Genomic DNA, 24,195 nt, shown 5'->3' on the forward strand with positions numbered 1-24,195 from the left:
TGATGGAGCCTGAACTTGAGGCCAAGTCTTTGTAGTTCCAGAGATCAGACTTGCCACTGTCTTGTGAGCTCTCTGCCTGCTCCCAAGGATATCCCTGATGTCCCAGGCAAAGACTGATCCTCCTGGGCTGGTGACAGAGTTGTGGTGTATTGGCCTAGAACCCGGTTCTTTCTAGTGTGGACTCTAGGACTCTTGGCAGTCACACCCTCTCCCTTGAACTTGCTTTGCCTTCTCTGAAGAATGAGCAGAATGCCATCTACCCGGCAGGGGTGCTTTGTGGATTGGCCATTCTAACATACCCTTACTCCCTGGGATGGGACAAGTGGGTCTTTATGTTTGTCAGAATGAATGGAACTGACCACTGGTGTCCTGTAACTTTAATTTAATACAAATTTATCATAATTCACAAATGGGAAACATTTTTAAATAAAAATACTGCTGGGGGAGGCCCAGACTCTGGAGTTGAGGGGTTGGGCAGGGCTGAGGTTTACTCTTGCTCAGGGAAGGCCTGAGTGCATGGCCGTTGGGAGTGGGAGCCCCTCAAGTTCGGCTCTTCTGGCTCCTTTCTGATGGGTGTGCTGAGACCCCAAGTACAGAGTTGAGGCCTCAGGACTAGAAAGAAAGGCCAGGGCTTGTGAGAAATCAGTGCAATCTTGTAGGCACATTCTCAGGTTGCTGCTTTTAGGTAGGGCAGGGCACCTCCGGGCTCTGTTGCTTCAAAGTCAAGGTGGGATGGAGCCTTTTCTACATAGCAGACCTGGGGACTCTCCTGGACCCCATGGTCCCATGCTTAAGGTGAAGTCCTCTTTCAGGAGCGCTTCACGATGGATGCTGTGGCAGAAAATGCAATGGGCTTGCTCAGCTTGCAGGCTAAATTTCTTCTAGTGCCCTTTTTGCATGGCTGGGGCTGGAAAGAGGGAAACTACATTTCCCAGACTCCCTTGCAGTAAAGGTAGCAAATCCCTTGTAGAAATATGGATTGGGGACCTGAGTTAGTGGGAGAGGCAGGCCTCGGGACATCCATTTGCTGGCATGGACGGTGGCAGAGGGGGCACAGTGCTGCAGTCAGCGGCTTCTGATACAGTGGCTTCCTGCAGGGGGGGATAGCTTCCCTGGTCATTTCAGGATGAGTCTGGCAGCTGGGAATTTTTCTTGGAAATTCAGCAAGGACTCTACTGCTCCCTTCTGATGCAAACTCCCAGGGAGCTGGTAATGAATCCTTACCTAATTCAGCCAGCTAAAGTGGCTCTTGTTTCTGCAGCAGGATCCTAAGTGAGATAGATGCCAAGTCTGAAGGGTGTGTGTGTGTGTCTGAGCTAACAGCTCCTCCCAGTGCTCAGGTCCTGATTAAAATAACTGCTCCCAGCAGCTTTTCTGTACCCTAGCAGGTCACAGAGGCCTGGCTGCAAGGGGTAGCTGGACCAGAGTCCAGAGCTGCTGGGGACCTTTGTCATTCAGTGATGCTTGCTGTCCTGCAGGTACCATTAGCTTGTGCTCTATCTAGGTCCAGGGTGCCCTCATTCTGCCCTCAGATTTTGGACAGGAAGGTGGTGACATGGTAACTAACATGTGGCCTCAACTACTTGGTGCCTTCCCACAGGCTACAGCATGGTCTCTGCTTTGTACAACAGTGGGGAAAGTGGAGCCTTACAGCTCTTGGTACAGGTGAGTGGAGGTTAAGAGGGGGGTTCTGTGACAACCCTAGGACCAGCTACTGCCTGTGTCCTTGGTGGGCTGCGGTCAAGGGTAAAATGACCATCACTAGCTTGGTCAGGGGCAAGACTTAGGCCATGAGACTTGAGAATTCTGTGTCTTTCAGGCTGCCAACTACTGACCACATCTGACACATCCCAAGGCCAGGCAGCTGGGCAGGAGGAGACACAGGGAGGTAGTGCCCTTTCTCTGAGGGGCTGGGGATAAGGGCTGGGTGGGGGCTGCCTTGAGGAGAAGCCATGTCACATCCTCATCAAGGTCAGAGCTTACAGAACTTTAATGCTTCAAGAGAGCTTAGGACTCGTGGAGCAAGACCTCCATGTCACACACAGGGCAACGGAGGCCCCAGGGCGAACTAGTGGCCTGAGGTCTGCGTGTGACCAGGCAGAGGCGCCTGGGCCCGGGCCCCTGTGTGCAGGTGGGGCTCCTGCTGGCTGCAGCGGCCAGGAGGCCTGGACTAGATGCGCACAGTGTTGATGCGCAGGGGCTGCACGTTCTTGCCGTTGGCGTGGCTCTGGCCGGGACTGAAGTAGGAGCAGAGCTTGCCCGGGAACTTCTCCCGGAAGGTGTAGAGCCAGGACATGTCGTCGGCATTGTAGAAGATGAGCAAGCCCTGGTCGTAGTCCAGGAAGACGCCCACCTTGTCCAGCTTGTCCCGGACGTTGAGCCGCGTCCAGGGCTCGGTGCAGGCGCTATACTGGTTGCCGTCGTGCATGACGATGCAGTAGAAACCGCGGCTCGGCTGGATCTGGATGCTGCCCTTGCGGCTCGCGGCCTCGTGCGCCAGCCCGATCACCCACTGGGTCTTCTCCGCCACCACCACTTCCCAGTAGTGGACGCCACTGCTGAAGGCCTCAGAGCCCAGCACCGACACCTCCACGTCAAAGCGCTTTGGCGAGTCCTGCAGGGGCTGTGGGTGCAGGTTCCCGTAGGCCACGATGGTGCAGTCATCAGACAGGATCAGGCGCTGGTGGGCAGTGCCAGGGTCTAGGGTCAGAGCAGCTGGCACTGTGAGGGATGGAAGAGGGAGAGGTCAGCAGAGAGAACCCACTGTGCGGTGTCTCCCTGCATACAGGATTCTGGGGGGCCCCCAGGAGGCCATTGATCTGCTGTGTGACTTTGAATATAAGCTTGTCTTCTCTGGGCCTCATCTTCCTTCTCTGTAAAAAGGAAGGGTAATGGCTAAGGTCCTTCCATAGGCTGTAAGAGATCAGGGGCCATAGCTGCTTGGTCACTGCCTGATGCCCAGGGCAAGGCAGGTAGTGAGCACTCCACAAATATTTGTAGAATTAACGAGAATGAGGTTCAGAATTTCAGAGCTGCCAGGGAGGTTGGTTAAAGATTTTTCAGGTGCTACTGCCCCCTAGAGGGTAATGTGGGAATTTGTGAGGGTGTTCGGGTTGTCTCTGATAAGAGGGATCCAGGGACCACAGAATGAAATGACCAGGACAATCCATCACATCCCCCACCAGGGATTTTCAAATGTCCCACCACACCTTCATGTGGATGAAGTCTCCTTTATAGTGATCTGAAACTACAAACTCCATTTCATGTATAAACATGAATTTTTTTTTTTTTTTTGCATACTGTACATACACTGTATATTTTGGAATACAATTACCAAACTCAGGGAAAACTGACTTTTCTTTCTTTTTTTTTTTGTAAGGCAGATTGAACCCAGGAGTGCTTTAACCCCTGAGCCACATCCTCAGACCTTTTTATATTTTATTTAGAGACAAGGCCTCGCTAAATTGCTGAGGCTGGCTTTGAACTCACAATCCTCTTGCCTTAGCCTCCAGAGCTGCTATAGGCATGTGCCTGGCTGATTTTTTTCTTTTTTATTGAGTCCAAGGGGCTCTATTGCTGAGCTACACCCACAGCCCTTTTTATTTTTTTATTTTTAGATATGGTCTCACTAAATTGTCAAGGTGGCTTTTAACTTCAGATCCTACTTTTGTCTCCCAAGTAGCTGGGATTACAGGTGTGTGCCACTGCACCTGGCTACATTTTGTTTGTTTGTTTGGGGCTTAACTAAGAATTGTTCGCTTTTCTGGAAAATACATCTCTAAGGGCAAGACCACTGATAAAAATCTGTCTATATAGGACTGCATTTGAAGCAGAAGGTGTTTTACCTATAATGTGAGCACTGGAATACTTATGTTTTCTAATGTGGTTCTGAGTGAACTTCTACTCGTTGACATATAAAATATTTTATTATAAATAATTTCCTTCTATTTTCCATTATGTGAGTGTATGTGTATAAATATGTGTGTATGTATAGTGTGCATATGTGTACACATACATGTATACTTGAAATGGTGATGAGATTATATGACTTTTGTAACATTACAAATTATTTAATATGAAAAGTAGAAAATGTGTCTGAAAAAGTAAACAATCTCTAATTCTAAGCCACTTCTTCCATTTGATAGGGGAAAACTGAGACCCAGAGAGGAGTCAGGACTCTTCTCAGGTCAGCAGATACTGGCGGAGCTGGGACTGAGCAATGCCAGCCCAGTCCGGCCCGGCCCTCCCTGCTGCCCATCTCTCACCCTGCCCCACCTCACTCAGGCCCAAAACCTTTGCCTCACAGTTCCCTCTCCTGCCTCCTCTTTGCTGGCATGACCAGGTTCAGGGGGCTCTTCTCTAAGGGCCTGTCCTTGGGGTCTTCCTGGTGGCTAGGAGTTGTGCTCCCCTGCCTCTGAAATTCTTGAGCCATGTCCATGTCCCTGTGCTCGCATCTTTGCCCCAGGAGGGTAAGGACTGGATCCTCCTGACCTCGGCCCTCCCCTGTGTGCCCAGGGCTCAGCACAGGACCTGGCACAGGCCAGGCTTCTGGAAATACTCACCAAACCAGGTTGACCCTGTTTTTGTTGGGCAGGTGGTGCAGGCTGGGTCACCTGCCTGTGGGCTGGCCATACCGGCTTAGCAGGTCTCATCTCAAGTCTCAAGAACTCTTGTCAAGACCTCTGTTTACTCTGTCTCCCCAGGGAGCTGATAAACAAGCCAGAAGGGGAGGGGAACCTGGGATCTGCTCCCCTTAGGTCCCATGGCCATTTCCAGGACAGAGCAAGAGAGAGGAGAGGACATGTGGGAGGAGGGGATCCTGCCACACGTTCCGCAGGGTGAAGGACTTCACCATCCACTTCCCTCTTGCCTTCCTTATCTGGTGGAGCAGGGACAGGATGACATGGCTGGCACTCTACCCCCTAATTCTGTTGCCTCTGTGGGCTGCGCACACACAGAGAAATAAAATGGCTCACTGATGGTGACTGTCCTTGTTGGGAGTAATGCCCATCCCTGAACCTTGCTCCTGTTCATTCACCCACTAACAAGCCGACCACAGCCTGGAGCAAGCTCCTGCCACCATCTCTGTCAGGAGTAAACTCAGCTTTTTACTTTCCTTTCTTCTCTCCTACTCTTGGGAACCTGAGGGCTATATGCAAACAGTGACTCTGTAAACAGAGGGGTCAAAAAAAAAAAAAAAATTCTCCATCCGGGACCTAAAGAAGAGGAGCCAGGAGATGAAAGGCACTGGCTGTCATTAGATGAAGGCTTTGCCCACAGTCTGACTGGTCCCAGGGTAGCTGGTCAGAGCTAGAAGTCTCCTGCCCCTTGGAATGTGGGCAATTCCCACAGAGGGGTGGGGAGGGAGGAGGTGGAGGAGTGTGTGGGTGGAGGGGGGCCAGGGAGCCAAGAACTTAGTCAGATGCAGATGGGCCACCCCTACGGGCAGTGGGATGTGTCTGTGCAGAGGGGTGGGAGGGATGGGGGGGGGCGAGTCCCTGCCTGGGTGATGGTGGCCACAGCTCTGAGTGCCCTGGAGAACGTGGCCCTCCTATTTGAGGCGTTTGGGATTATGGACCAGCAACAGCTAGAAACGAGAGTTGCTTGGAGCAGAAAGACCTGGGTGTGGGGGGAAACTGGCAGGCAGGCCTGGAAACAGCTTCAGACTCTCAAGTCTCCAGGGCCACATGGGCCACTCACTTCTGAGCCACTGGGACGGGCTCCAAGGGCTCCCCGTGGTTCTGGGAAGGTGAAAAGAGAGGCACCCGCAGGGCAGAGGAAATCCTGATCCCCACCTCCAGTCCTGCAGGTGGAGGAGGGCAGGGCTTGCCACTCTTTGGGTAGGACTCAGGCGAGGCCTGGGGTTCTCCTTAGGGAGAGCTGCTTGGATTCTAGGGAGGCTTTTCCAGTCCCAAGGGCAAGGCCAGAGGGGGCATGGCAACACCTTCTCCCCCACTGGGAAGTCAGTCCCTGCCTGTGGCAGTCCCTTCATCCATTCTTGACCCTCAGGAGAGGTGACAGATCCTACAAAGGCAGTCCTCTGGGCTCACTATCTTACAGGTTGGGCTCATTTCTAGGTCGTGGGACTCTGAACCTATAAACACAGAGAGCTGAGCATGTGTCTTGGTCCTTGAAGCCTCTCTGAGACCTCCAAGTCAAATGGCATTTGGGACTAGGGAGGCCCCAGGAAATGTGTCCTGGTCTCTAGTCACCCACCACAAAGAAAGCCCTCCAGAGGCACAGCTTGACACCACCACTGGGCAGCTTGGCAGCCCCATGGCTTGTTTCTTTGTTCTCAAGGACAGCGGGGCCAGCTGCACAGGCCTGACAGGACAGGAAATACGTCAGCTCTTTTCTGCAGCCAGGCATTTAAAACCAGGCCTCAGGTCCCCGAGTCCTCCCACCTACACTCAGCCTGCAGCTGCCTGAGCGGGCACCACAAAACATCTGCATACCCTCTACCTGTGGGGACCCCACAGTAGTCCTAAGAGCACAAATTACTATACCCTCATTTTCCAGAAGAGAAAACTGAGGCTCTTCAAATGAGTTAAGCGATTTGCTCAGGTTGCCACCTGGGGTGAAGCAGAGTTAGAACGTGAGCTGACGTCTTTTCACATCATGTTCTTTCCTTCACGTGGCTCCAGAAAGCCTGTTCAGCAGGACTGAGGAACCATCAGAGGGCCAAGTACTTACTAAGTTATAGGATTATTGCCCCCAATTTTAATTTAATTCTCATATGTAACCTGGGAAGCCAATGTGACTTTCCCTGTTGTATAGGTGAGGAACTAAGGCTCAGATGGGGGTGCCCTGCCTTGGGTCCCCTGGTCAGGCAGTCAACACACTGGGACTCAAAATGACTGGGTTCAGATGAGCAGGAGGTGGGGAGAGGGCTGCCTGGGGGTGGGGTGGGAGTGGGGAGGCAGCAGGAGGGAGAGGAGCAGTGTCTGGTTCCTTGGGACAATAGGTTGCTTGGCCCTCTGGGGAGCGGGCCAGGTAGGGGAGGGCAGAGAGGGGAGGGCTTCCTAGAGTGAGGTCAGGGGTGGGTGGGGGTGGTGGGGTGGGGGGAGCTCCGGAGCAGGGGCCTGACAGGTGGTAGATGGGTTCTCCAATGACCCAATAGGAAGCCAGGGCCATAGGGGAGGGGCAGGCAGGAAGCTGCTAGAACTTGTGGGCTAGGTCCCTAGGGGCACCGCTCCATTTGGACATAAAGGGCTCTGGTGCTGGCAGAGGAGCCAGAGTGACTTCACAGGCCTCACAGACAAAGGAAGGGGCCCAGCCAACAGGATCACTGCTCTCTGAAGTCCGGGCCTCTGCTCCCGGTGGGATGTTTGGGGCACGCAGCTGCTGCCTCAGCTTGACTTCAGGCACTGTTTGGCGGGGGCAGTTTTGCTTCTCAAGGGACATTAAGTCACGTCCAGAGATACCTTGGGTTGTTATGATGAGGGGGCGGGGCTACAGCATTTAGTGGCTAGAGGCCAGGGACTCTGCTAAGCATCCTGCTGTGCCCAGGACAGTGACCCCAAGGCCTAAAGTCAGTGGCACTGAAGGTGGAAAAACCCTGCCGCTGGGCAGTCAGCAATTCCCCATGTGTCTGCTCACTTGTGAAGAAGCCCAAAAGGAATTCAGGCATCCTGTCATTCAGAGGGGGAAGCTGAGGCTAAGGGGAGGAAGGGACTTGTCTTATACTGTACAGTGAGTTCCTTCTCTCAGCGGTTTACTGAGCACCTATGATAGGCCTGGTCCATTTCCAGGCTGCTAGAAAATGGACCCTTCCTCCAGAAGTGGACTTCTGCTTCATCCTCTTCTTCATTCATCAACACATACTGACTGTGCTGGCTGCTGGGGATGAATCAACCCTGGGCCCTGAGCCTTCAGAGCTCACAGTCTGGAGAGAGAGACAGCCACACAGATGGTGGCCAAACAGTGAGACCAGGAAAGCTTAAGCAAGGCCCTGTGGAGAAACCCAGGAAGGCTTCTCGCAGAGGTGTTTAAGACACGAAGGAAAAGCAGGAGTTGGCCATAAGGACTGAGGATGGTGCGTGAGGCTCTAAAGAGTGTGAGGAGGGAGAACAGGGCTCACTTAAGACCTGAAGGGGGTTCAGTGTAGCTGAGTGGGATATGGATGGGAGGATGAGGGGGCTCTTGAACGGCAGGAGGAGGTGCCAGCCTGCCTCTCTGGGCAGACAGGGATAGAGCAGGTGGACACTGAGGCTAAGAGCTCCCAGGCCTCCTGCACAAGGGGCTCCCCTGACCTGTGGCTCAGGAGAACAGCGGCTGGGATTCCTGCCTCCCTCCGGTGGCCCTCAATCTCCTGGTCCCTGTGTGGGGTTCCCCCAGGGGTGGGAGCATGCTGTGGCCTCTACCTCAGGAGGGCAGCCCAGAACTCCTACCCAGGCTGCTAGAAAGTGGACCCTTCCTCCAGCTGTTGCCTCCTTTCCCACGGAGAGCAGAGGAGAGCAGAGAACCGTCTCTGAGCCTGCATCACTCCGTGGAGGTCAGTAAGGACATATCAGGCGAGGCCTTCAGTCACCTGCAGGGAGCCTGGCTCTGTGGTCCAGCACCCTCTCAGTGACTGTCCTAGCGCGTCTCCATCCCTCAGGGACTCAACTGTGAATGCCCTGGGGTCATTCATGCCCCTGCCCACCCCTACTCCTTAGCCTTCAGCACTCAGCTCAAACATCATCTGTTGCCCAGCCTCCCGCCAACTCCACCCACAGCCTCCTGTTGCCCCTTCTGGGTGTCCATGGTACCTGGGAGTCCCTGGTCATAGCCTTGTCCCACTGGACTCTTGAGATCTGGTTGCTTGCCTTTCTCTCCTGACTCCTGAGGATGTCTTGAAGGATTTTTATTGTTTGTAGAGTAAAAGAATAATCCAGACAGGTGGGAGAACTCTGACTGCCGTGTGACCTTAGAAAGACAGTGAGCCTCTCTGAACCTCAGTCTTCCCAGGTGCCCGCAGGCTAGAGAATGGCGAGTGAGCTTAATTGGTAAGGTTACAGGCTCTGGGGTCTGACCTGGGGGTCTAAAGGCTGGCTGTACCTTTTATAGGTTGTGACCATGGACAGGCTTCTAACAGCTTTGTGCCTTAGTTTCTTCATGATGGTACCTACCTCTTAGGGGGAATTCCCTCCTTTATCTGTATCTCACCTCTCAAGGGCAGGTGCTGACCCCGGCACAATCAGGGGTCCTCACTGCCTGAGGCTTGAATCTGCCCTGTGGTGCAGCTGTGTGGTTTGCAGGAAAGCACTGACCTCCCGGACCCAGGGTCGGCTAATGCACTAGAAACCTGCTTTCTCCTCTCTCTGCAAACCTCCTACCACCTCCTCCTCATCTCAGCTGACAACTTCACTTCCCACCTCATTGGGGAGGTGATGCCATCAGGGATGCTTCCTGCAAGCTCCCACTCTGCTCTGCTGCCCATATTCCACCCTTTCCAGGCTTCTGGAGACTGTGTAAGTTCCTGGCAGAGGCCACCCCTTGGCAAGCAGCAGATCACGCCAGGGATGGTATCCAAGGCCGTGGCTTCCACAATTCTCTCCTTCTTTTTGGTATTTATTTATTTATTTATTTTTGGTACTGAAGATTGAACTCAGGGGTGCTTTACTATTGAGCTACATCCCCAGCCCTTTTTATTTTATTTTTTTAAATTTTGAGACAGGGTCTCCCTAAGTTGCTGAGGCTGGCTTTGAATTTGCAGTCCTCCTGCCTCAGCCTCCTGAGTCACAGGGATTACAGACGTGCACCACTGCATCCGGCTTCTGCCTCTTGATTCTGCCCTTCTACTGCCTCTTTGCCATCAACCCATGAGTAGGCTGCTATTCCTTCTCCCTTACAAAAATAGCCACTCAACAGTCCCTCTCCCTCCCGTATGTAAAGTTCCTTGAAAGCGTCGTCTCCACCTGCTGTTTCCACTTCTCTCTTGGATGGGCTCCAGTCAGACCTTTGCCCCACTGCGCCACCAAAATAGCTCTTGCCAAGGTCACCGACAATCTCGGTGTTGGTAAACCTGGAGGAAGGTCTGTTTGGGGCTCTCCCATGATTGGTTCAGCAGCCTCTGCCACCAGGAACCACTCTCCTTCTGGAAATGCTTCCTCTGCCCGGCTGCCAGGACACCCCCAGGCTGCCCTCCTGCCCGTCTGACTGCTCCTTCTCGGTCTCCTTGGCTGGGTCTCCTCCTCTCCATGACTTACAGCAACGCCCTCAGGCTCCGATGTTACAGTGGCCCCCCCTCTCTTTCTCCCTACCCTAACTTTCCAGGTGACCCCATCCCGTCCATTCAATGCTGGCCATAGGCTGATGACACCAGGCCTGACTTCCTCCTGGACCGCGGACCTGTGGTCTCAATGCCTTTCAAACGTCAGCACAAGGTGTTCAGTGGGCACTGCCAACCTCACATGCTACAGCTCCATGCTTCCAGACACTTCGGCCAATATCCTGTCCTCTCTATCTTCCTTCTCTCACACCTGAGGCCAAATTTCTTGGCAAGTCCTGTTGAATGGCCCTTCAGAATAGATCCACAATCTGGCTACTTCTCACCCCCTCCAGCGCCACCATCCTGCTCCAAGTGGACTCACCTGGGTTATGCAATGGTCTCCCATCCAACTTCCCAGCCTCTGCCCTTTATCACCTTCTGTCGATTCTTAGCCCAATAGCCACAGGGGTTCTTTAAAACTTAAGTAGGCTCAGGTCACTTCATTGTCCCAAACCTCCAATGGTTCCCTTCTCATTCAACATAGAATTCAAAGTTATAACGCTGGTCTGTGGGCCCTTATGGTCTGGCTACTGCCACCTTCCTGACCTTTTCCTCACTCTCCCTCTCATTCACTCTACTCCAGCCACACTTAGCTCCTTACTGTTCCTTGAACATGCTAGTCATGCTTCTGCCTCAGGGCCTTTGCACTTGCTGTTCTCACTGCCAGGAGCCCTCTTCCCTCAGATACCCACATGACTCACCCTCCTTCCTTCAGGTCTTTTCTTCCACGCCCTCACCCTTATCTAAAATCTCTCTCCTATCAGCATCTAATGTACCACAATGCACTATGTGTATTTGTTTTTTGTTTTACTTACTCACTTTTGTTTACTTTCTCATACCCTAGAATGTAATTCCTATCCTGTAGGATAAGAATTTTTGTCTGTTTTGCTCACTACTCCACCTCTAGCACCTAGAACAGTGTCTGGTATGAGAAAGGGGCTTGATATGTACCACGTGTATCCAGTGACTTGCTGGAGTGCCAGGGCCTTGGTACAGAAGGCCCCCAATTGATGTTTTTTCTTAACCTATGTTGGTGTGAAAACGATAGGCATTCAGGAGAAATGTATTTCAAATTTTGACTTTTGATCTCTTCCCAGGGTTGGTCACATGTGGTATGACACTCGGGTGTTTCTGGGCAGAGGCACAAACTGGGGGCCGGTTAGTCACATGATCCCAAGGAGAAACAACCAATAATCCTCTTTTGGTGCATTGCTAAGGGGACGCTCTGCAGGTGAGCTGTTAAAGGCATTTTCACCCCAGATGGGTCACTGAGAGGTGACCCTGTCGTTGGTGAAGGAGCACCTGCAGCTCCCTGGGGATGGAATAGCCTCACGGGGTCCTCTGAGGATCCCTCAGGATGAGCAACTGCACAGTGCCCAGCACAGGTCCTGGGGCACAGCAAGCTCAGCAAGGCACCCTGGGTTCCCTCCCTCAGACTGTGTTTAGGACCTGGGGCCCAGCGGGCTGGGACCATGTGCTGCCTGGCTTCAGCCCATCAGAGACCATTCCTACCTGTGCCCCCCACCCGCCTGCCAGCCTCTCAGGGAGGGACAGGGAACCTCACCTGGGTGGATGTCCTGGAACAGGGACTTCCAGATGGTGTACTGCAGGGGGCCCGTGTACTTGGAGGTCGGGAAGTCTTCGTATGTCAGGTTGGTCTCGTGGATTTTCCCCTTGAGCCTGGAAGGACAGCAGGAGAGAAGGCTGCACGGGGGACTGGGTTCCTGCCCGGTGTTGGGGCCCCATGGCCACCTTCAGGGCAGCTGACAAAGGGTGAGGTCATGAGTGAGAAGGCTGTGGGACTCAGGTACAGGTGCCTGCTTGTGCCACTGCCGACCTCTCTAGCTATTACCCTCAGTTTTCTCATCTATAAAATGGGCACTAGCTAGAACCTGCCTTCTAGGATTGTCACGAGGGTTACATGGCACAGCGGACAGAATGCTTAGCACAGTGTATGGCTCAGGGCCAATGCCACGGGCATGAGGCTGTGACCAGTGTTGATCCCAATAACTAAGTATTATTATCAAGGGTGGCCTCGAAGCCAGAGAAGCCTGGGCTTGAATCCTGGCTCCATCACCTAGCCGACGGATCTTGGCCAATTGATCTGGCTTGTTTGTGCCTCAGTTGCCACATGTGTGAAATGGGGATGACAGTGATATACTATATAACATAAAGAACATAAGATATAATACAGGTACCTACCACGTGATCACAGATATTGCTATTACTTGTACACTATTGGCAGGATATATTAAACACAGAATAGTCTAGATGCATGGGGCCTTTAGCCCAAGCTCTGGCACACAGTAGGTCTTCCATAAATGATCGATGGAGACATGCATGATCGAGTTCTCTGCTGACAACCCATCTGTCTCCACCGCCACCGCCTCGCCCAGGTGGCACGTACCTCTCAGACAGGGAGGCCACCCCGGCCAGGAAGGTGTGCCGGTCGGTCTCTGCCAGCCGCTCCTGCAGGATCTGGGCCCCCTCCTGCACCTTGCGCAGCTGCTGGCTGTAGCGCTGGACCTTCTGCTCGATGTCGGTCAGCGTGCGGGCCGTGTCCGCCTCCAGCTCCTCCAGCATGGCCTTTTGCCGCTCTCGCAGCAGGCGGTGCAGCCGCTCAAAGGCCTCGCCGATGGTGGTCCGCAGGCTCTTGGTGGAAGACTGCGGGGACAGTGGTCAGGGGTTATGGCAGTGGGCGCAGATGAGGGGAATCCAGGTGAGAAGAGGAAGCCGGGAGCCTTGGTTGCAGAGAGGGAGGGTGGGAAAAGGCTGTGCAGGGGGCACGGCAGGCACTCGAGGATGCTGGTACAGAAGCCCTGGCGTGGCGGGGACAGCAGTTAGTGTGGCCCATTAGGAAACTAAGGCCGTGGTCCAGGTGAAACAATGAGTTTGTAGCGGGCAGAGAGGGAAGAGGACTCTGCCCAGATATCTGGCACTGAGGCAGGAGGGACAGGGAAGCTGGGGGAGGGAGAGGGGACACTTTGGAATGACGTCTTTTGTCCATCCTTTTCTCTCTCCCTCCTGTGTCCTGGGGATTGAACCCAGGGCCTCAGGGTTGTTGGTAAGCACTCTGCCCCTGAGCTACACCCCCAGCCCTAGTTTTTCTTTATAATGACTCACAAGGAGATCACAGAGGTCAGAGAGCTTCATAAACTGCAAAGTGTGTGGCTGACCTTGGTGGTCACTCCCCTGATCTGCCACCCCTGAGACTCCCCCAGCTAAGGAACAAGAATACAGTGAGGGTCTCTGCCAGGGCAGGTGAGTGTGGACAGGTGGTTCTCAATGCCATGCAGGTACTGCAAGGCTCAAGAGGGCACGGGGCAGTGAAGGGCACCAGCTTCGGTGTCCCACAGCCTGGGTAATAGTCCCAGCTCTGTCTCCAGCTGTGGCAACTTCAGCACTGTCAGCCTTAGTTTTCCAACCCATGAATGGACTAATACAAATGAGATCGCAGGGCTGTGGTGAACAGATGTGACGGGTTGTTCCTGCCCCCAGGGACAGGGTCCCAGGTGCGGAGAAACAGCCAGGTTATTGAAAAGGGATCCATTAATGGGTATGTCCTGGGAGTCCCCAAGGGCAGGTGGCCTGAGGAAGCTCTAGGCACCATTTGGGGGTCAGGGGAGAGGTGGAGGGAGCGGCCTGGGGAAAGACTGAGAGTCAGGCGACACAGGATGTGGCAGCATGTGGGGCCTGCCTCTGCAGTTTCACTTTGCAGGATTCTGGCTGGCAGTTCCCGGAGTCAGAGACCCCACTGTGTTCAGTGCCCTGGGCTCTGTGGGAGGCTCCACAAAGGCTCAATTAGGGCCTGTTCCCTCCCGTGGTGGCTGCCCGCCTGCAGGAAGAGCTGCTGGCAGCTGGCCAGCCTCCCTGCGCATGCCCACCCAGCGAGCCAGGCAGACAAAGAGGGGATGGAGGAGAGCCTGGGGATGGGAAACCAGGCTGCCACTGGCCTCCCCGAACCCCTCACCCAGGGAGGCTGAGGCTGCTGCTGCTGGGGGCATGGGATCTCCCTCCCCCAACCTCTGGAGCTAACCTCCAAAGGCCCCCAGGCCCCATGGCCACTGGGTCTGGCTCCTCCCAGACCACTCTGCAGTGTTTGCCTGCTGACCACCCTCTGCTGTTGGAAGTCCTGGTTTGCATCCCATCTCTGGCTGCTCCTCCTCTTCCACCCAGGTTTCTCGGGACACATCCAGGCCAGCTCCTTCCCATCTCTCCCTCATCTTTATCTAATGCTTACTGTTCTAAGGCTGGCTCCAAAGTCCATAGGGATGGCTGGGCTGGGCCTGGCGCAGGATCACTTTTCCAACTCTCTCTCCAACACGTCCCTCCAACTCATTCAGTCCCCAAGTCAACTCCAGTCTTTGCCAACAAGCTCACTGCCAGTGGTCCTTCTCAAGTGCAAGCTGGGTCACAGCCCATACTGGGTTTAAGGACCTTCCCTGGCTTTGGATGACAGCAAAATGCTAAATATCTTAGCCTGGATCCAAAAGCTCCTGTCAAGTTGGTCCCAACTGACCTCCCTAACATCGCTGCGTGGCACTTCCGCATGCCTAGAACGACCCCTCCCAATCCATTATTCATTTGGCAAATTCCTACTCACCCTATAAAACCCAGCTTGAAAGCTACCCACCGAGAGACCTCCTTTAAACTTTTCAGGGAGTTAGATATTCCCAGAGCCTTTTATAAACTCTCTTAATACATTGTCTTCCACGTTGTCTCTCCAACTTGTGCATGAACCCTTCCTGAGTAGGAATGGCATTTTTCTTTTTTTTTTTTTTTAATTTTTTTTAGTTGTCAATGGGCATTTATTTTATTTATTTATATGTAGTGCTGAGAATCAAACCCAGTGCCTCACACATGTTAAGCAAGCGCTCTACCACTGAGCCCCAGCCCCAGCCCCCAGGGCATTTTTCTCAGCCCTTTGCCCACCCCAGGGCCTAGCACAAGGCTGGCAGTCAGGGGCTACTTGAGGCTGAAGGAGAAAGGGCCTTGCTCATGATCACTTCACACAGCTGGGCAGAGAGTCCATTTTCTTTCCAGAATGGGGATCCGGTGTCCCCAGGATAAAGAGAATACGTAGAAAAAGAGGTGGAGGCAGGGAAAGACCAGCCCAGAAGTGGCACATCAGATTGATGGCCACCCCAAGAGCTCTGAGCATGTCCCCTAGGGTCCTCCCAATCTATCCACTTGACTTTCACAAAGCCCTAGGCCTGCCGAGGGCACCCCGGAGACCTCCCAGCATGAGGCTGGAATGTGCACTGGGCTCTGCAAAACTGGGCAGAAAGCGCCCTGTTGGCCACTTACTAGCTTGTGGGGCCTCAGGCTGGTCCCTCAACCTCTCTGTGCCTCAGTGACCTCACTGATAAAATTGGGATTAAAAAACATCTACTTCCAAAGTCCCCCTCCCTCCCACTGCTTTTTCTACAAATACAGTTTGTATGTCAGACACTGTGCTAGGTTTTGGCAAGTCCTGCTGGGATGGAGGTGACATTCTGTGGGTTTTGGTAAGACACTGAAGCAGAAGCACAGTTCTCAGCATGGAGGAATGTTCGGCCCAATGGGCGTGCCTTGTGGGCCTGCTTTCAGTCCTTGGCTGGGAAAGCCGCTCCCATCCCTGGTCCGCCATGCCCCCCGGAACACCCAGGGGCTTGGGGGAGCTATGGCCCTTTTAGAAAAACACCCTTCCAAGAATGCATCACCCTCAGGGTCAACCAAGGAAAACACAGGACCGGGGGAGGGAGATCAGACAGGCCCCAGGCTGGGTCACTGGAGGGGCGGGCGCCATAGGAAAGCAAAAGTCAGGCACCAGGTGAAATATGACCTCCAAGTCTCCATAGGCATTTCTTGTATAAATACCCCAGTCCAGACAGGAAGCAGGGCTGGGGGAACTGGAGGGGGAGGTGGCCCCACAGGACCCCCCAGAGGCATACAGATGGACAGGAAAGCAGGGGAGGAAGAGGTCAGTGAAGAAAAACAATAATGGGGGAGAAGAGAGGAGAATACCGCTGGCCGGGGGAAATGGACCCTCGAATTCCCTCTCATCCAGAGAGGCTCTGAGTTGCTTCTCAGCACAGGGTACAGAATTACCAGAGAGCTGGGGAAACTGAGGCTGCAAGAAGCAAGGAGGCTATAGTTCTCTGACTTTTTCATCTCCTTCCCACTAAGAGGCAATACCCAGAGGCATTCCGGAATGTTCTCTGAAGAAATATATGTCATGACCCTCCTGAGACCCCACAGTGGATTGGTGGCTATGCTGGGGCACAGATGTGAGTTTCTAATGGCCTCTGCAAGCCCCAGGCTGAATTCTGGAGGCTCAGGGCATTTCCAAGGCTCCTTTCTGCCCCTAGATTTCATGTAGAGTCACTTTGTAAGGGAGGGGGGACTTGTAGTCTTGAGGTTCTGAATGGAGCCCCGCAGATCCTCGCTGTATGGATAGGAAGGCTGGGGACCCAGAAAAGTGTGCAATTTACCCAAAGTCAGTGGTGGGACCAGAACCCACATTCTTCCTCTCAGGTCAAGGGAAAACTCCCCACATCCTCAACGCTGTAGCCAGACTGCAGGGCTTTGTACAACTTTTTTGTGTCCACATCTCTGTGGCCTGAGTGCAAGAGGGGGAATGACACCAGGGCTGGCTGCGAAGGGAGGAAGAGGTCAGTGAAGAAAAACAATAATGGGGGAGAAGAGAGGAGAATATCGCTGGCTGAGAGAAATGGACCCTCGGATTCCCTCTCATCCTGAGCTCAGGGTGGCTTCCTTGGGCAATGGGCATGTTTAATAAGGGCGGAACAAAAGGAGACTGGGTACATTTTCCCAGCCCTTCAGGATTCTGGAGGTTTCCGAAAGTCTCTGATCTCACCTGCAACTTCCATCCACATTGGAAAGGGAGAAAGGGCCCAGCTCAGTCCCCTTGTCATCTGGGAGTGGGTTCCTTGCTCCTAGTCCCCATCGATTCACTTTTACAGAAACCTCCCCCTCCTCCCTGAGGCTGCCTCTTACTCCAGGTTCAGCCCCTCCAAGCCCCAGGGTGGACAGAGGCTCCGCCCCCTCTCTGAGATGACCCCGCCCCTCTAAGCCCCGCCTCCACACCCAGCTGGCTCACCTTAGTCTCCGCCAGCTGTCGCTTAAGCAGCTGTAGCGCCTCCGTGTGCTCCCGCTCGCTGTCCTGAAGGGCCTGAAGCTGCTCTTTCAGCTCCCTCTGAAACACACACAGGTCCGGCTTGGGGGCTTGGGTGACACGTGCCCAGGTATTCAGCGGTGATGGACGGTCCAGCCCTCCTAGACGCCAGGGCATTACACTGGCTTTGTGCCCCGCTTCCGGTCAACATTCATGTGGATTGCTGTGTTGTCTTGGCACCAGAGTCAATCCCGGTTACATTTCAACCACCAAGTCCTGTAGGGTCTGTATCGTAAATGTCTCCAGAATCTGTTCCCACCAGGAGTTTTGCAAAAGCCACAAACACACATTTCCCCATTCTGCCCCTCCTGAGCTGCTGCTTCTGGGAGTAGACCTTTGGAGGCAGCAAGGTTTTGGTGGGAAGCAAGGTGGGAAACCGGATAACTACCCACATTGAGCGCTCAGCTCGGGCTAGACACTGCTATCGGCACTTGGCTTATTATTAATTCATTGGAGCTTCTGGGTAACCCTAAGCTAGGCACTATGATTCTACTTTTAGATGAAGAAAAAGGCACAAAGAGGTCAAGAAACTGGCCACAAAGCATACCAAGCATGTAAGGGTAAGGTCAGAATGAGAACTAGGACATCTGGTTCTGAAGACCATGATCTTGAAGCCAAGTGACATGTCTGCAACAGTGGTGACACCCAAGATAATTATGAACAAATCTATGCTAGACAATACATCACCATTTGAAATAAAAACATGATCAGGATTACTTATATTTCCTTTGTCTGAAATTCCAGTGTGTCTTAGCAAGGAGTGGCTAATGAATGTTGGCCTTGTTTAAAATTTTGATATTTTGCTCATTATGAATTTTTGCATTAATTTTTGACTGAAGAAATACTGCAATACTGCATTGCCTAATTCATGTGGATTGCTGTGTTTTTTGGCACCAGAGTCAATCCTGTGCTCCCTCCCCTGACCCTGGCCCCAGCTGTCCCCATCATCCAACCCTAGGACTCCCCTCCGGCCACAGTGAGTTTGGCTCTGCTCCTCCAGCACCTTGCACTCCCTCCAACTTAAAGACACTGCATTTGCTGCTTCCTCTGGCTGTCCCTTCACCATCAGGGTTTCTCAAAGTGACTCCTTTGTATCATTGACTTATCAATTTCGTTGCCATCTCTGGGGGATCACCCCAGGGACAGTGGCATCTGCTTACACCTCTGTCACATTCCCAGCTCCAGGGTCTTCACTGTACCTCCCATTGCCTGGAATGGCCTTGCTTGTTGACTCGCCTGCGTGTTTCCTGCTTGTTTCCTTCAATGTAATGGGAGTTCCATGAGGGCAGGAATCTTAACTGGCTTGATTGCTGCTCTATCCTAGTGCCCAGAACAATTCCTAGCAGGGGCCTCAATCAGTATTTGCCAGATAAAGATTGGGATGCTAGGTGCTCCCCAGCATAAGGTCTAGCTGTCTGCACTTATTTATTTATTTTTGGTGCTGGGGATTGAATCCAGGGGTGCTTTACCACTGAGCTACATCCTCAGTCCTTTTTATTTTTGAGACAGGATCTCACGAAGTTAATGAGGCCTGGCCTCAAACTTACAATCCTCCTGCCTCAGCCTCCTGAGTTGCTGGAATTACAGACATGCACCACTGCACTTCGCTGTCTGCACTAATTTGAGCCCCTAGCCATTGTATCATAGACAGTTTTCTTCCTATCTGTCCCAGCTTCCTCCCCATATTAGCCTGTGAGTCCTCCAGAGCAGGCGCTTGATGCTTCCTTTCCCTGTGGCCTGTGACCTGTACCCAGCGGCCTGGCATTGAATTGGGGCTCAAGAAAGTTTTCTGTGTGAATGAATTTCCGTGGAAACAGCCTCTGAGCAGGCCCGGGGTCCCTGACCAGCTTGGGCTGAGAGGTACCAGGGAGGCTGATCTACCAGTTCATATTCATCTCCCGCTCACTCATGTCATCAGAGCAGGGAGGATCCTCAGCAACATCTGGTTCAACTAATTTTACACTGGGTAGCAATCTGGGAGAAAGGCCATTACATGTGAAGGGAAGAATGTGAAAAACAAAATTATTTTTGCTTACTATTGCTTATTCATTTAACAACTATTTATTGACAGAACAAGGCATAGGCAGTCCTTGCCCACAGAGATCTTTCAGTGTGGTGAAGAAGACAATGAGCAGGAAAAATAAAAAAAAATCAAGATAATTACCAATTTGGTCTGTGCGCTAGAGAAAATAAAGAAGTGTAGGGTCGGGAGGAGAATTTAGCAAAGTTGGTCAGGGAAGGCTTTCAAAGGAGGTAACATGAGAGGTGACATTGAAGGATGAGGAGAGTCTACTCATGAAAACAAGAGTAAGAGAAAAATGGGAGCAGCATGTTTTGTGACAAAAGAGAGCTTAATGGCTGGACAGACACAATGGCTGGAACTCTAACAGCCATCTCAGGTCATGAGGCAAAGGTAAAGACAGAAGTCACAAGATGAAACTAGAAGAGTAGAAGAAAGACAGGATAGGCATGGTGGTGTATACCTGGAATCTGAGCAACTCAGGATGCTAAGCCAGGAGGACTGCAAAAGGGGGGCTCATCTTAGCAACTTAGGGACACCCTGTCTCAAAATTTAAAAAATTAAAAAGTCCTGGTGATGTATTTCAGAGGTGGCAGAGAGTCCCCGGGTTAGATCCCCAATACCAAAAAAAAAAAGAAAAGAAAAGGCAGAAGTGTGGGTCCCTGTCCCTGAAGACTAGCCACACCATTACTAGACTACATGATTTTTAGGAAGGAAGAAAAGAGAAAAAGAAAGAAAGATCAAAAAAGCTCCACTAAGGTTTGCCAACTTCCATGGTATAGATGCTCCCACCAGAGTGGATCTCAAGCTATTGCTGTTGAGGTCACTGGCCGTGGAGTTGGGAAGAGATGGCACAGTCAGCTCTCAGGAGTAAGTGTGGCCACTGCCAGCATGCTGGCTGTCCTGAGTCCCTTCCTACGGAGTGTTTTAGGGAAGGAACACTCCGTGGAGTTTCAGCTCCTGCGGTCGGCTCTCCATTACTATAGCTGAAAGGCATCCTCATGGACTCGCACACGTGCCGAGGGCTCCCCAGGCCCAGCTTGGGACACGGGCTGGCCGAGAGGCAGATGTTGGAGGAGATGGGCCGAGTGCTACAGTTCTCCCCTGGGGCGTCCCCATGGGCCCACGTCAGACCCAGCCGCCCAGGCAGCTCTTCTGTGTTTCTGAGAAGGGACGCTGGAGGCCAGTTCCTCACACTGCTCAGGATCTGAGGGACGTGGACAGATTTCTCCTTGATTTTGGAGTCAGGGAATGAGGAGAGCTGGCCTTCCTCCTGGACCGCAGGAGCAAGAGCACCCTCATTCACCCATTCCATGTCCTGGGCCTCACATGCTGCTGTGTCTGGGATGGGGAGAGGGACGAGGGGCAAGTCCCAACCCAAGAGACATACAGGAGTCAGGGAGACAGACAGGGACACAGACACATCACAGTGAACGTCGGACAGAGTGGAGAATCCGAGACCTGCTCTTCCTTGCTGAGGAGACATGCTTCCCCTCCCCGGGAGGGAATTTCTACATTATCAGGAAAGAAGGGAACAAGGCCTGAGGGCAGCGTTCAAGGCCCTTCACCTCGGGCTCCACTTTTCTCCAGCCTTATCTCTTGGTCCAGATCTGTGGTGTCCAATATGGTAGCCACGAGCCCCATGTGGCTATTTAAATGGCAATTAATTAAAATAAAACAAAAGAAAGTTCAGTTCCTTGGTCGCACTAGCCTCACTTCAAGTGCTCGATAGCTGCATGGGACAAGCGGCTACTGCACTGGACAATGAAGATGCAGAACTTTCCAGTACTCCAGAAAGTTCTATTGGAGAGCACCAAGCATCTTGCAGCAATGCTCTTCTCTAGGCCTTTGCGTGCGCTGTACCCGCTGTCCAGAATGCTCACACACTCTTGTTTTTCCCCACTGTGGGACACTGTCATCAGACACACCTCTGGGTGCACAGTTGTGGCACACAATTCATGTTAATGCAAGGTGACCTGTTCATCTTCCCTACCAAATTGCTGGCTCCTGAGGGATCCTGCCAGAGAGGTTGTCACACTCTCAGTACCTAGGACAGAGGCAGGTACAGACCAGCCTCAGGCTTTTGCAAGATGAACTGCCCAGGGAGGAGGCTGGATGGGTCTGAGCTCCCTGCTGAAAGGGTGGAAGGGGAGAGAGGCCCAGGGCAGGCAGCTCTCCCCAGGTGGGCCAGGTATGGAGCCGCCAACTTAGGAAAACCAAACCCTAGAGCCCAGGGGAGAGAACTTAGGAGGCTGTCTGAGCTCTGCCCCAACCCACCCCATGGATCTCCTTCCAGGTAGATCGGGGTTAAAAGCTGGCTCTACCATGCCACTCACCAGCCGTGTCCCTGGGATGTCATGGAACCTTTCAGTGCCCCCGTTTCTCACCTGTAAACTGGGAATATAAATAACTTCTAGGGCTGGAGGGTGAAATGAGGAAAGAGGAACCAATGTTCAGCCTTCCAGGGTACGGAGCCTGGCAGCGCCCAGCGCATGGGGGATGGAGTGGTCACTGCCCCATATGAGGCCTCCAGTCGTGCCTTCATGTCCTCACCTCGTGCTGTGTCCAGTGGCCCCTCCCTGCCTCCTCAGATGGCAAGAGCAGGAAGGGGCTGGAGGGACCATCTGGCCCAACCCCTACAATTGCCAGAACAGGAAACTGAAGTCCAGGGAGAGGGACTGACTGACTGGCCCCCGGCCACATAGTTCTATAGTGGGAGAGTAAACCGGAAAGTCTCCTCCCAGTAGAGAGGTCAGACAGGAATAGGAACCTGCTGATAAACTCCTACATAACAAAGCCAACCCAGGGGAAGAACACTGAGACCATGACCACAGAAGACACTCAGGACCAGAGGTGCTGGAGTGGCTCATGGTTTGGGTTTGAATTTCCTGGGCATCTCATCATCTAATTCTCACAACAATCCACAAGGTTGATGCATTTATTGCCTCCATCTCATAGAAGTAGAAATTGAGGATCAGAGAAGTTAGGCAGTTTGCCTAAGGTCACACAGCTAGTAAGAGAGACAAGGCTCTGAGAGACTCTAAAAATGCAAGTTCAAAACTGCTCAGCGCCTCTGCCTCCCAGTCAACTCAAATCAGAAGTGATTTCTGAGCACCACTGAGAATTGGGCTTTGTACTGGCTACCATGGGCTGGAGACAGGGTCCCTGATGTTAAAGATTTTGCAAGAGCCAAGGAGGAAGAAATTTAAACAGGTGGAACACAAGGAAAAACAGGATGTGCATATGGGGGGGCCTGCCAAGGGTTCAAGCAACTGTCACCACTGGCTGTGTTTGTGATAGTCCCTCCATCTCAGTTTCCTAACCTGTAAAGTGAAGCTATAGTATCACCTGTTCAGTAGGGTTGTTGTGACCATCAAATGACTTAATTCCTAACCTGACATGATGCATAGGGTGAGTTCAATGGATCTAAGTTGTTATTATCATAATTATATATGAAATGGGGCCTCAGAACTGGGGAGTGTCACATTCAGGGTTTGTCTGATGGAAGGACCAGGAAAGGCAATGGTAGTGTTCCTTCGAGTTTCCAGGACATGGAGAAGCTGTTCCAGGTGGAGAGGACTGGTCAGGCAGGGGCACACCTGGTGTGCAGGAAGTGGGGGTAGTCCTAGATGGCCAGAGCCAGGTAGGCGACAGGTGGGTGGAGTCACAAGCTGGAAAGGCCGGCTGGAGCTGGCTGGGATGGGACAGCAGGTGGAGGAGGCCTTGAATGTCAGCCAGGGAGAGTGGGACTGGCAGGGCCCCATCAGAGCTGGGGCAGGGCAGGGGAGGTCAAGGGGTCTGGGGAGGACACACCCCAGAGGGCCAGGTGGGTACACATCCTATCAGCCGTGAGGTTTCTGGAGCTCCATCAGTTTGGCAAGACCAGCATGGGGCAGCAACCAGGAGGGAGGACAGAAAGCCAGGGCTCAAAGCCCCCAAGGCCAAGATCAGGACTCTCCCACCACAAGACAACTCCTTTTCTTGCCCAGGGGACAAAACTGCTTAGAAGCCATCCCAGCTCTGGCCTCAGGGACCCTTTTCATCCCAATGGAGATGGCATGAACTCTGGAGTTAGAAAACCTGCATTTGAATCTGGACTGTATGAACTTGAACAAATCACTTCTTCCCTTCCTGGGGCCAGCCTCCAAGGGCCTTCTTTATAAATTGAGGGTAAGAGCCCTGGCAGGGTTGTAATGAGAGCTCCTGAGAGGACCAGATGTGCGGTGACAGGGCCCAGCGAGTGCTGGTACCCATGCCTCCTGTCTCCAAGCCTGGGCACTGCTCTCTCTTCCCCTCCCCCCACCCAAGGGTGCCACAAATCTGAACAAGGCAAAGTGGACTTGCGTCTTCCTCCTCTCCCGGCCCCCATCTCTCAGCTATACCTGAGGCCCTGAGGCCCTGTTCTTCTTGACAGATGTGAGTTCTTCTATTGCTTCTTTGAGACCGAACCCTCCCTGGGCCCTTTGGAGCTCAACAGTCCCTGGAAACACCTGGCTGTTCCCCTGCTCCAGGGTCTCTACCATGCACACTGCCGGAGGGTGCAGGTCTGACAGGCCACATGTACCTGCTCAAACCTGTCCCCGGCTTCCCTGCCTCTCCAAGGGTGTGTGTGTGCATAAGTTCAAGACCTTTCCTGAGCTGGTTAAGCCTCTCTTTCTCACTCTTACTCTTCTCCCCCTCCTAGAGCCACAATGACCCACCTGAATGTGTTCCTAGTCAGACTCATACCTGAGTTCAACTTCCAGC

At 52.9% G+C, this 24,195-nt stretch overlaps 1 protein-coding gene across 1 annotated transcript in view; it reads right to left on the reverse strand.

Annotated features, from left to right (window-relative positions):
* Nucleotides 1-362: 362 nt before the first annotated feature.
* The window catches only part of Trim62 (tripartite motif containing 62), a 31,333-nt gene continuing 7,500 nt past the window's right edge, over nt 363-24,195 (reverse strand). The window contains exons 3-6 of the mRNA XM_027937260.2: nt 17,355-17,450; nt 12,660-12,916; nt 11,817-11,932; nt 363-2,721 (exon numbers count right to left, since the gene is read on the reverse strand). Coding sequence (XP_027793061.2) covers nt 2,171-2,721; nt 11,817-11,932; nt 12,660-12,916; nt 17,355-17,450 — 1,020 coding nt within the window. The 3' untranslated portion in view covers nt 363-2,170. The remainder of the gene's footprint in view (nt 2,722-11,816; nt 11,933-12,659; nt 12,917-17,354; nt 17,451-24,195) is intronic.

The sequence above is a fragment of the Marmota flaviventris genome, chromosome 10 (genome assembly GCF_047511675.1).
Source record: "Marmota flaviventris isolate mMarFla1 chromosome 10, mMarFla1.hap1, whole genome shotgun sequence".
In the NCBI taxonomy this organism is placed as follows: Eukaryota; Metazoa; Chordata; class Mammalia; order Rodentia; family Sciuridae; genus Marmota; species Marmota flaviventris.